At 41.8% G+C, this 13525-nt stretch overlaps 1 protein-coding gene across 1 annotated transcript; it reads right to left on the bottom strand.

The window, feature by feature from the left end:
- Positions 1-87: 87 nt before the first annotated feature.
- LOC100693087 (galanin receptor type 2) lies at positions 88-8615 on the bottom strand. Its single transcript, XM_003448695.5, has 2 exons — positions 7864-8615; positions 88-4242 (listed from the first exon to the last, which is right to left on the bottom strand). The coding sequence occupies exons 1-2, from the start codon at positions 8202-8204 to the stop codon at positions 3606-3608; spliced, it is 978 nt and encodes a 325-aa protein (XP_003448743.1). The 5' UTR covers positions 8205-8615; the 3' UTR covers positions 88-3605.
- Positions 8616-13525: the final 4910 nt, after the last annotated feature.

Genomic DNA, 13525 nt, shown 5'->3' with positions numbered 1-13525 from the left:
AATGGCAGAGGAGGTGAAACACCTGATTTCAGACACAGAATGAACTAAAGAGCTTCTTGGAACATTTTAGCATCTTTTAGCTCCTTGTTTTTGGTTCTTCCTCCAGCAGGCAGCTAACAGCTGTGCTCTCACGTGCTGAGCGTAGACGAACATTTATCAGCCTGACGGCACCTTCAGAACGAGCAGCAGCCAAAGTAACAGCTCAGATTCTTTTCTTATCCTGGAGTCTTTAAAACTAATAGTCAAGCTCTGTGTGTGTGTGTGTGTGTGTGCGTGTGTGTGTGTCCATCATTCCTCTTCGGGGTAAAGAGGACATTTCTCATCACCACAGCAACCAGACCTCAGCATCTTCAGGTCTGGTTTCCTTGGTGATAAAAAGTTTATCCTTGACCTTGACTTGTGCTGTTTTCCTGTCCCATGTCACAAATCGAATCAAGTCTATTTTTATAGCACGTTTTAAAATGAGCCCAGCTGATGTCATTTTGACTCGAGTCCAGCTTCAGATCAGCAAACGCATCAGCCCACATGCTCTTAAATTCTTTACTTTCTCAGTTAGAAAGGAATGAACGGGCTCGAGGAGGATCACGAGGTGGTTTTTATATTTTAAGTGCCGACTGTGAAGACGAGGGGAAGGGGAGCTTTGTTGAACAACAGTAGGAGAATGGACAGAAATAAATGCTTTAAACCAACAAAGTTATTTACAGGTGTCTCTTTTCACAGACACCAAAAACAGCGTCTTCAGATGCAGCTCAATGACTTTATTTAACAGCTCTGACGATGATCTCCACGTTACAGCAACACTTCTGCATATAAAACACCGGCAACGCCTCACTTCACAGTAACAGATCCGCTTTCTGCTGTTATGGCTCGACACTGCCAGCTAAATACAATCAACAAACAGCAGCTGACCAGTAAAAGTATACGTACTGACAGCCTACATATATATATTAAAACAAGAAGCTCTTACACCAGCCCTTTAAACACCTAACAGAAATATTTTTTGCCATTTTCATGAGCGATCTGTTCATAATGACCTGATGAGCAGCCTGAGATTAAAGAAAAGTGTGATTTTAACAAGATGTCTGAATTTTGAAACTCAGTGAGTCAGCTGTGACATGAAAATGACAATTTACATACCTCAGGTTGTATTTCACATCTTTATGATTCATGACACATCCTGTATCTAAAAATCTTATTTATTTATTGTTTATTACCACAAAAAAAGCATTTAACAAGCAGCTCTTTATCTTATCTTGGTTTTTATGCATCCCTCTGTTTTTTTGTTGTAATTGGCTGACACACTTTTAAAAAGTGCTTTTTAAAGTCAAGTCACTAAATAAGAAATGCTAACGTGGCCTCGTGCTTTAAAATGTTCTTCGTGGGTCTTGAGCACGACTCTGGGCCTTTTAACACAGCGTTTGTGTGACCTCTGACTCCTTCGCAGCGTCGTCGTGCTGACTACGTGTCCACACAAAACACCCGAGTTACATATTAATAAAAACATCAGGTCAGAGGTGAAATTAACCCCTCCTGTTACGGTCCTGAGAGAGAAACACTCCACACCTGAGAAGTTGTTTCATGACATTTTGCTTTTTATGACATAAGAGTCAACATGTGTATGTAGCTGAATAGTAGTTACAGAAACATGCAGAGCAGGACTGGGTGCATTAAACACACTTGTTGTTGTTTTAATGGGGCGACTGAAACTCTGTTACAACTACAACCAAAACAAAAGCTCTGAAAACTGTTTGAAATCTGCTGATTTGTGATGATTTTAACGTTCACAGATCTCCTGCCTGCACCAACGTGCATTAAAAGGCGCAGCTGGCCTGTAATAATATAGCAGCTACATTGACGCCCAACATATAACAGAAGTTAACAGAGCTAATAAAATATTTAGTGTCATAATCAGACTTTATTGTTTAATTTCATCAAGTTTAAATATGTAAATGTCAGTGTCTCATTCAAATTTCGGGCGGATGGCGTGGAGGCTTCCACCTGTTTTTACAGCTTTATTTTCCAACTACTAATAAATGTTTGAATATGAAAACCAAAATGTTGAATTCGGGTATGTATCATGTGCATAACGGCCCCATTTCAACTGTAAATTTTCCATTAATTTTTTTTCTAAAATAAAACATAAAAAAATGAATTTAATGGAATCTATTCAAATAAAATTTACTTGACTAGCACACATTCAGTTAAAACTGAGCACATTTTCCTTAATGATTAATTATTTAAATGAATGAAACCTCTGATTTTATATATTTCAGTTGCATTTTACGCAAATATACTGCTGTGTGCTTCTGCACTCTCTCACAGTATAAAGCCCTGACTGCACACCTGTGCCACTTTATGTTTTTCATTTATTGTAAACTACACTATGTTTACTTTTCATGCTGCAGCTGTAACACAGTAATTTCCCTTGTGGGATCAATCAATTATTTATCTATTTAATTACAGCTTTTTAAGAGATTAGCAGTAATCCTGAGGTGAACCAAGGTGTTACAGTGATGCCAGAGAACGAGTCAGAAAATCCCAGTCTTGATTTTTGTGCCGTGCTTTGTTCTGCAGGAGCTAATGGGAGAATAATTAGCTCCCTGAGCCCAGCGAGCTTATATATGAAAGCTCCCTCCTTTCTCCGAGGCTCTTTACTTTCTACACACTTTGTCACACATCCATGTGTGCTTTACACTCCCGACGAACATATTCTTTTGATATAGTTTGACTAATAAATGATCATTTTCAAAGTCCCTGCCTTGCCTGGTCTTTCTTTTTTGAGCTGGGCTGTGTCAGTAGACAACCTTACATATACAGATTTCTACACTACTGCATATAAACAGCATGAAATAAAAGCTAAAGACAGTAGCTGTTTTGTTCTGAAGCTCACATGCCCAGAGTGACAGAAACTACAGGTCACATCAAAGGTTTAACCTGCCGGCCGGCTGGCATAGAGGGAAGGTCCGATTCATCCACTGGGGACCATGAATATTCTCTATGTACAACAACTCATTCAAGTACACTGATCATTTCTGCGACAATGCATGGGCATAGAAAAAAGTCCCAGTGGGGATCACCAGTGTCAGTCAGGTTTGACGTGACATCGAACAGACTGCATCAATTCACTCATAGGAACGCCCGTCATCAAATTCAGGATTGCCAAAGAGGCGATCACACCAAATGCTGGCCTTAAAAAGTGTTTAGTACATCACTGAGGGTGGCCAAACATCTATTTGATCAATTTAATCCAAAGTTAGTATCTAATATGTATTTTTACATTAGCTGAGAGATCTCAACCTTATGATAGTTTCATGAAGATCATCTTCTCTCATGCTGATTTTGACTTTAATTAACTGATCCGACTTAGTACATTTGAATCTACATGTAAGTATAGACTGCAAAACAGTCTTGTGTAACAGACTCCTCGACTGAATTTGTAGACAATGTTGCCATCTGCCAGCTGAAGTGCCTTTGATGGCTAAAAAAGTCCTGGAGGTCAGGAGACTGTTGTGAAGACCTCCTTGATCTTCTGTCTTTGTTACTTTAGAACTCAGCAGTTCCTTCTATGTGGTAGATGGCTGGCTCTTCCTCCGAGGCTGTTACCTTTAATTGGACACATCGATGCTGCTGACCATGTTCACAGCCTGAACATGCACCTTATTCACCTCCCTCCTCTTCAGCGAGCAGCTGAACACCTTCCTGAAGCCTTTGCGAAAATGCTTTGACACAAGGGCGTAGACGATGGGGTTGAGGCAGGAGTTGGTGTAGGCCACAAAGTGTGAGAGGATGCGGAGGACATAGGTGGTGTAGTTGAGCGGGAATCGGCCCAACCACATGCAGAGGATTACCAGGTGATGGGGAAGCCAGCAAAGGCAGAAGAGAGCAGCGACGATGATGATCATCTTGGAGACTTTCCACTTGGCCCGCCTCGACTCGGACATGTCCTTCAAGGGGCCCACGCTGGTCCACAGGTATCGGATGGTGCGGGCGTAGGTGAGGCCGAGCACCAGCACGGGCACGAGGTAGCCGAAGACAAACGTGCACATATCCATTATGATGCGAGGTTTGGACTCCCACGTAGGAATGCACACAACAGTGCCAGCCAGGTCCATCTGTGAGAAGTAGCTGAGATATGGTCCAGAGAAAACCAAGGCCAGGGCCCAGAGGAGCCCGATGGAGGTGAGCGCGTTCTTTGGCGTCCTCATCTCTCGGGAGCGGAGCGGGTAGCAAATGGCTAAATACCTGTAAGGGCAAAGAAAGACACGTGATCTACAAATCCAGTATTAATCATTGAAGGCGTCGGAAAAAGATGAAATCTCAAAAAATAAAGATGAAGTAGAAACAGTAAAGCAAACCAACATAAAAAATACATGATCAGCCCTCACAGGACGCCTTAAAATAGACAGTAACTGTGCCATCATGGACACAGCACATGGATGAACCACTGTACCACTACTGGTTTGTGAAGCCTCCATTTCAGCTCTGCAGCTGTCACGTCTTAGTTTTTTTTTTAACCAGAGGTGACGATATTTGTGTTTATCATATTATAATAGTCGGCCCGTTTAGGTGGGTGTATACACAGGTCACACAGACACCTGCTTTTTAGTGCTTTTAAATAAAACACCAGAGATGTTACCGCCTGTTACACTGTCACTAAACTGTATTATATAATGATAATCATAGAGCCATATCTCATAATGGCATTAAAAATCGACCATTAGCATCACCAACACAGCCAAAGCCTTTATGCAATTTAAACTGTTTTTTAAAAATATATTTTGCTTCCAAGGACCCAGACTTGTCATTTTTTAAAGTGGTCTGAAACAATAGTTCTCGAGACTGTTTGAAGGTCTTTAAAGTTTAAATCTGGACTTTGGCTCATGACATTCACCTGAACGTTTTCAGAGAAACACGAGCGACGAACCAGCGCGCTGTCAGCGCAAAACTTGGCAAAGAACCATTTTTAAATTGTATTTTTAGGGACTCGCAGAAACAAGCCACCCTCAAGTGGCCGTAATAGGAACTGCAGTTTTATGATGCTTCAGCTTGCTGTGTGACCACAGCTGGCTCTATGCTGGGTTTCGGTTCTGGCACCAGATGTGAGTCTAAACTACGCCAGATGTTAACCACATGTTGCCTCAAACGTTAACCAGGTTGACCTACAGTTCAAACACTTAGCAAAGCTACATAATCATCACTCACTAAGAAACATCATTATTAAAAGCGAAACTCTAAATATGACCACTGAGCACACTGAGTTTTGGAACTTGACCTCGCCCAGCTCTAATCTTGCCAGATAATTAAAGCTAGAAGATGTAATTTATGTCATATCTTCCACATCTGGAACACTGTACTGCCTGTAAAAATAATGACACAAAGACTTTTTAATCCATCAGTTACCTTCATACAAAGTGCAGAACACAGAAATCAACCGAATCTGGCTGCTTGTATGTTTGTGCTACCTGAAATTTATGAAGACAAATGTCATCATTATCAGCTCTCCCCTGGTTCCCCGCACACTCTAACTCAATTTCTTGGCTCAAGGTTTTTATTTCCCTTCATTTTTAATCCTCAGATGTTGTGCAGACTCAAATTAATATGATAACACGAGTGTAAGTAAACTTTTCGTGCTTTGTAGGCGGATGTATAGAGCGCCGTGCAAAGGTTATGGATGTTTCTGTCCAAAGGAGAGATTCTGCAGAGTGCACAAAAATCCAGTAAAAGCTGAAAAATGTTTTTTTTTTCTGTTAATTTTAGTGCCGAAAAACGTGCACAGTGCTGTTTGCAGGAATGAAATATTTTCCGATGTTCAAAGCTTCTCTCTGCTCACGCTCAGCCTTGAAAATACCTCGGTTGATTTAAAAAATGGACAGAAAAATGAGAGCTATTTCAAAGTGATGAGAAATAGTGCAGCTGATTTGAAGAAAAGAAGCATTAGAATAAAAGTAGAAAACGTAAAGCAGCTCTACTGTGAGTTCAGAGTCTGAGATTACAGATTCACACGCTTCTGTAGCTGTGACTATAACATATATATCAGATCAGTGCTTCGTATGTTTGTGTCTCAGTCTGGTCCAGGGTCGGCCTCACCTCTGTCCACTTGTACCCAGAGCTGTCTGCTCGTAATCTGGACCATTCAGTCGGAGACTTTAAACAAACAAATGTTCCCATTAACATTCTCTTCTGTGCCGTCCGTCTCGCTGTAACTGGGAAAAATCATTAAAAACAGGATGACTCCAATCACACTGCATCTGTCCCTGAGATCCAGACCTGGGTGTGTTGGGATAAATACCAGGATGCAAGCAGAGCATGACTGCCTGTGGGTTTGACGGGGTTCGTCTTGTCCACCTCCTGCCTCTGACTTGTCTTTTTCTGTTTATGATTTTTAAGATTGTTTTTTTGACAGCACTGGTGTTTTCAGACCTGTCTGAGGCTCCTGTAGTGATTAAAGAGTCCGGGTCGCTGCTCGTGTTTGGGTTTGTTATACAAATGATTATAGAACATGCTGTAAGGGGTGTGACATAAACACATCTTTGCCTTGTTAAAAAATCAAAATGATTTGTTATAAAATTTGTTTAGCAGAGTTCTTTTCCTCTGTGTACTATATTAAATTCATAAAACTCAAGTACTCTACACTTGAAACATGGCAGTTAATTAAGCCTTTAAAAAAACTTGGCTCCTTTTTGGGACACAGAGTTTTGTATTTTTCTGTTTTTTAATTGTTATTATTTCTTTTTTTCATTTAGTTTCCAGAGCAGGTTTGTTTGTTTCAGTTTAATTTCTATTGGTTGAAAATGTTTAATTTTAGTTGAGTTTTTATGAGTTTCATGTTGGTTTTGGTCTTTTTAAAATTATTATTGTACGGATGGCATACACCAGAGGAAACCAGTACCAGCTTTACAATAAAAACAGAACTTTGGAAAGATGTTGACTCACAGTCTTGCTGACATCCAGAGTCAAATCTTTTCAGTTGGTTTTAATTTTTTTAAGAGTCTAGTTTTTATTTTTACTTCAGTTTCAGTTAATTACAATAACCTTGGGAACATCTAGACTCTATTGTGACCAGATTTCTGAGAATTTCAGAAGAAATGATAAGCTCCTTGATTTTGTTCTGCATGAAAATTAAAAATATTGTGACCCACAGTTTTTGAAACAATTGTTGAAAGTTTGCTTCAACACCGTCTTAACAACCTTGCTTTCCGGTCAGCTCCAATAACATGATTAGTTCCTGAGAGATATTTTGAATGTGCAGAAAGTTTAAAACATGCACAGACGTGCTGAAGAAATCAGTGGGTTAACAAACAGGTGAGACTTGAGGATTTAAGATGGTTTTCCATCTCAATCTGATATCAGATCAGTTTGAAAAGACGAAACTGATCTAATATCAGACAGAACTGTGAAACCATTACACTCCAGGGCTGAAACCTGTAATAACGCAAACATAACAGAGATGGAAGAGCAAATCATGTCTGTGTGAGAATGTGTAGAGAATAATGATCTATAAGTAAAACAGAATCCTTTGAGCTGCTCTGGATTATATTCCATTAAATGCTGAAGTATCACCTGTTGCCTAATTTTTCTATTTTCATTTATATAAAAGACATTTTTCATCATAAATTGATAAAGAAAATGCACGAAATCCACTAGAAATTGGGACATTGTGACTTAATGCGTCACCCTCATGCTCAAAGGAAACCTAGCCCCACGGGTTCAAGCTGTCTGAGATTTTATAGAAAAAAGACATAAAGAATAATAGTGAAGTTATTTAGGTGTTTTAGGTTTTTGTTTCAGTAATCTGAAAGTAGACACGTTACAAAAGCGGCTAACAGGCCAGAGCAACTCTTATAAACTGCAGAGATCGCGCACCTGTCCAGGGACACGGCTGTCAAGGTGAAGATGCTCGCGTACATGGTGAGGAAGATGATGAAGTGCACCACTTTGCAGACTGCAGGTCCGAACACCCACTCATCCAGAGTGTAGATGGTGGCCTGGAAGGGCACGCAGAACACGATGAAGCACAGATCCGCGATGGCCAGGTTGAGGATGAACAGGTTGGTGGTTTTGGTGTTCATCTGTCCGCTGCGAAACAGGACCGCGAGCACCAGAGAGTTCCCCACCGTGCCGAGCAGGAAGATGACGGCGAATCCTGCGCAAACGAGCGCAGACTCCGCTTTCCAAGTGGAGGAGTTAGACACAGAGTCATTCATCGTTCACACGGTCACGCGTGTGTCCAGCAACGTTAAAGGCGAGGCTCGTGGAGGAGCGCGCGCCTGCTCTGCGCGCAAACGTCTCCAGCAGGAAGCAGACGCAGCACAGACCCCCGCTCCAGGGTGACGGGCTCTCAGCATCCCCGCAAACATTTACCAAACCCCGAGTAACACATACGCCACTTTCACACCACCGAGGAAGAAAGGTGGGACCTGTCCAGGTGTGGAGGGTCGACGTTGAAAAAGGAGCCACGAAAATTCAGTGAGTTTTACAAAGAAACGCAGCCAATGAGCAAAAGTCTGACTTGGTTTCCTGACACGTGAGTGAACACAACCTTTCACTGCTCCTGCTGGAATATTGTACATGATCGGTCACCTGTTGATCCTGTAACCTCCGCGTTGTTACCATTAGACCAGCACGCCACCCTGTGGGGAGTCTGAAACACTGCAGTGAAGTTTACTTATTTCTATCGGTCGTGTTTGTTCTTGTTTGAAGTTTTATTTGAATTTCCCTTCTCGGTATTCTGTTTGTGCTTGTCTGTCAAGGCAGTGAACTTAATGGGGAAGATATAAAAATATACGATTTTTTTTTTCTAATTCCCCTCTCGCCCCTGCGGGCGGTTTATCCTTCAAGCTCGGGTCCTCTACCAGAGGCCTGGGAGTTTGAGGGTCCTGCGCAGTATCTTAGCTGTTCCCAGGACTGCGCTCTTCTGGACAGAGATCTCAGACGTTGTTCCCGGGATCTGCTGGAGCCACTCGCCTAGCTTTGAGTCACTGCAAGTAGTGCTCCGATTACCACGGGGACCACTGTTACCTTCACCCTCCACATCCTCTCCAGCTCTTCTCTGAGCCCTTGGTATTTCTCCAGCTTCTTGTTTTCCTTTTTCCTGATGTTGGTGTCATTGGGAACCGCTACATCTATCACTACGGCCGTCTTCTTCTGTTTGTCTACCACCACTATGTCTGGTTGGTTAGCCACCACCACTGTCTGTCTGTATCTGGAAGTCCCACAGGAGCTTAGCTTGGACATTCTCCACCACCCTAGGAGGCGTCTCCCATTTTGACCTCGGGACTTCCAGGCCATACTCAGCACAGATGTTTCTGTATACTATGCCAACCACTTGGTTAAGGCGCTCCATGTATGCCCTGCCTGCTGTTATGTCTCAGGGTTTTCTTTACACAGCCTGGGGTCTTGCCTCTTAGATCTTCTCCCTGTGCTGCCATGATTTTATATATGAAAAATAAAATGCTCCTTCCCTAAAGCTCATATTAGCAGCTCCCTCCTCTCTGACTCAGCTGTAAATCAAATAAGGATTTGATTGGTCTGCACTCACTAAGTGTATCTAAGGTCCTGGAGGCTGCTGTGTTCTGTCTGAACATTACTAGATTGCCCGAGTTAGCCGAAGAGAACTCAAGACTTTGCTCTGAAGCGTATAATGTTGTTTTTATATTCCCATTTGCCTCGTGAATATTTGTATATTTTATTTTGCTGTGTGTATTTGTGTGTTACTGATCGAGTCTGTATGGTTACTTCTGAATATGTTGGCCTCACAGGGAGATTTTGTTTTTTTCGATCTAAATAGTCATATTTTTTTTCTTAAATAAAGATGAAATTCAAAGAATTTCAAACAAATTTAACATCCCAAAATAACAGCATCATTTTCTCTGCTGCCAAGACAAACCAAGGCAGTAAGAACAGTTTTAATAAATAGCTTAATTTAACTTTATTATCATCACTTTGACCTTTAGATCAATCAGTCTTTTCTTTATGTTGGCAGTACACTCATAGTTTCTAAGTTATGAGACTTTTAGTCAATTTTTGACCAATAAAATCATCAAGTTTTATTGGTCAAAACCCCCCAAAATGACTTACAAGACCTCGGTGGATGAACTCTACATCTCTACACAGTTTAATCAGAATTCATTCAAAAGTTTTCGAGCCATCCTGTTTACAGACAGAATGAAACACACACATGCAAACGCCACAAAAACATTAACGCCCTGGCAGCAGTAATAATGGATTCCAGTGAGTCAGTTAAAAAAATATGTATTTATTTATTTATTTATTGTTTCTTCAAGAACAAACAAATAGAGCAATGAAATGTTCCCCATACCCACCCCTCTGAGATTACAACAACACAAAAATAATAGAAAGACCCACACAGGTGTGGTGCATTAAGGTGGATATTAATGTGACAAACAAAGCAAATATATGCAAAGACAGAAAAAAAGGTTCCTTCTTGTTAACCCACCATCTGTTTATAAGTCCAGTATGCCGCAATTAAAAGTGCTACTGGGACAAACGTTTGCCTTATGATAACCTCAGACTTTTACCATATGGGATGAAAGGCTAGCAGATGCATTTAACATTTTCCAGAGAGTTAGCTCTGCTGCATTCAGCTTAAAAAAAAGAAATAGACCCCCAAAAAAGATATCCCTCAGTCTCTGCGTGCTCGCTGTTTGAACATTTAAGTTGTCAGATTTATCCTCCTGTCTGCTCAGGGCCTCTAGAGTGATATCACTAAAATGAACATCAGTCTTCAAGCTTTTCATGAAGATTTTAAACCACTGCAGACAGAAATATAAATCTTATCTGGCCTGTCTACTGATTTCTTTAGAAGACAGATTTGATGACTGAGTAATGTTTTTCAGGACTTTTCTATAAATTAAGACCCTTAATGTATAAATATAATAATAGGAGTATTTTTCCTGTGGTGTTCATGACTGAAGGAAAATCTCTCAGTGCTTTGGTTAAAATAGCAAACAGAGAACTGGGAGGTCTTCAGGTAAAAGTGAGTTTAAGGCCAGTTCAAGGTGAATGCTTTAATGTATCTACAGGCTGAGTGAACTCATCATCAGAAAGCCAAAGACTCCGCCACTGTGACCTCCTTTCATACTCATATTTTCCCACCAACACACACCTACAGACAAGGACGTGGTAACTTCATCCAGCAGCTGCACACGTGCAAACAGCCTCACTTGACTATATTTAACAGAGCGCTTGCTTTTTTTATCCAGGAGTATCCAGGAGGAAGCGTCTGCCTTGGGCCTTTTGTTTCCTCCTCTGGGAGTCTGAGTTAGTCTGCCATCGAACATCCTGGAAGTCTGAGGAAGTTCAACAAAGCCCGAGCGTGATCTCATCGTTATCTGTGCGAGCAAAGTTGTGCCAGTCTAAACAACCCCCAGAGGGTTTCGCTTCAGATCATCAGGTAGTTGATGATGTGATGTTTTGATTGTGGGCTTTTCTTGTTACTGTCATATATTAATTAGCAAGCAGCTGTGAACAAAGGGAAAAAGGATTACGCCACCAGTTTTGTCTGTTTTAGTTTGACTACAAACGCTGTCAAGTTATTCCACAGAAAGTGACATACGAGGGTTTAACACTCATATATGTATTTGGGTTCATGTTTTTCCACTGTGGCAGGTCAAACGGGCAAAAAATGACACACAGAGTGGTTTATGTTACCCAAACTGTAACCACAACCAGGTCAGCATGGTAAATGTTACCTGGTTAAAATTACTATTTGGTTCTGGAACAAGTTCATTTCTTTTTTATATTTCTGTTTTTTTCTTTTTCCTTTTTAAGCGCTCTTTTTGTAACCAGGAAGTTGAGCTCTTGAGATGAGTGATCTCTTCTCTGCAAACATCCTGGCCCAACATCTAACTTTTCTTCCTGTCACATGTGGGCGAATCGCAGGGACAACATGCAAACAAAGCATACGTGCTGCTCTTTGTATCTACCGAACTTGAATATGTAAAAACAGAGGATGAGGACGAGGTTGATGTCGTCGCTTTGCATCTGAAGGCCACATAATCAGTTTTTCAGGATACACGCGGGGTGGCTGTAGCTCAGGTGGTAGAGCGGGTCAACTACTACTCAAGAGGGTTGGTTGTTCGATCCCAGTCTTCTCCAGTCTACATGCCAAATATCCTTGGGCAAGATACTAACCCCTGGTTGCTCTCCAATGCATCCAAAAAAACTTAGAAGTGTGATTGGGTGAATGAATGAGTTGTGTAAAGCGCTTTGAGTGCTCAGATAGAGTAGAAAAGCGCTAAGAACAAGTCCATTTTTTTACATTTCCTGTCATACACTGTTCCAGAGGTGGTTCCTATTAATTATGGCCAATGTTTGTGATGAGGTGAGTGTATGTACGAGTAATCCCTGTGAGCCAAACCGTCAGGCTGTGAACCGCTCTAAACACTCAGCGTTACCCATTTTTCCCAACTCTTTGCTCTGTATGATGTCATTGATAGGGGAGAGCCTTAATATGGTCCTCTCAAGCTCACTACTCTGTGTGTGAGCACCCGCCCAACCTCCTGTTTGTAAGGGTTAAACAAATCACAGGAAAGCTGGCTTAAAGGGACGAATGAGCAAGATTAATTTAAACTGTAGATAATGCTGTAGTAGCTACAAAGAATAAACATACAGAAATGAGCAAACCTGATATGACTGAAAAAGAACTGAAAGCTCATAAAAAGCTTCATACTGTAACACAACTTTACTGCCTGATTCACGCATGTGTGCAGGACATTTAAAGTTAAGAAATGTGTTACTCATAAAGTTACATTGAAACAGGAGATATCACTGAGATGAGGAGATGCTACTGGTGGTCTTTTTCTCACTTGAGAACTGTTATTTAACTTCTTGTGCCGACTTTGCCCCTTTACCAGCAGATGGCAGCAGCAGCTCGAGTGACTGCAGTGACCGGGTTGCTGCTGCAGCCTGTTGCACACACACGCTCGCAGATTTCATCAGTGGATGTTGCACCAGAGGAGTTACAGATGGTGCTTCGTGTTTACTCCGATCTCAGCATCCCCCAGAAGCCGGGGCCCTTTAAGCTTCTGTGATGCATTAAGTCGTTTGGGTTTTCCATGTGTCAGTCCTGCTGGGTAGTGATAAAAGTTACAACTGACAAATGACGGCCTCGCCTTCGCATGACGCTCTCCTGAGAGCGTTTAGTCAAAGCCGATGAAGCGTAAGAAATTATACAAGATTAAAGTGAGGGACCGACTCGCAGCTGTCGAAGCATCGCGTGCATCCAACATAATTCATCAGCGAGTGTTTTTAGGCTCTGGGAAACACTGGAGAGTCAGCTGGGGAGCTTTTCCCCGACTTTTCTGCTCAGTTCTCTTTGCAGGAGGTGACTCTCAGGCAGATCAAGATTAACCTGAGTCATGCTTCCGACGCTTTCTGCTGCCGCTACCAAACAGCAGGAACCCACCGGGTAGGAAATGACATCACTGGTCTGTGCTCATTGGCTGGGCGGCGCAGGAATGTTAAAAAGCTGCCTGCTGGGCGAGGCTGGTGACCAGACGCTGCA

This window comes from Oreochromis niloticus, linkage group LG8, assembly GCF_001858045.2.
Source record: "Oreochromis niloticus isolate F11D_XX linkage group LG8, O_niloticus_UMD_NMBU, whole genome shotgun sequence".
In the NCBI taxonomy this organism is placed as follows: domain Eukaryota; kingdom Metazoa; phylum Chordata; class Actinopteri; order Cichliformes; family Cichlidae; genus Oreochromis; species Oreochromis niloticus.
Note: the sequence above shows the minus strand (reverse complement) of the source record. Positions and strands in the feature narration are given on the sequence as shown.

Excerpts from the sequence above, each read along its gene's own strand:
- LOC100693087 (XM_003448695.5), bottom strand. The coding sequence starts at position 8,204 with ATGAATGACTCTGTGTCTAACTCCTCCACTTGGAAAGCGGAGTCTGCG. Across the intron at positions 4,243-7,863 it reads ACAGCCGTGTCCCTGGACAG|GTATTTAGCCATTTGCTACC; the intron begins GTGCGCGATCTC and ends TTGCCCTTACAG.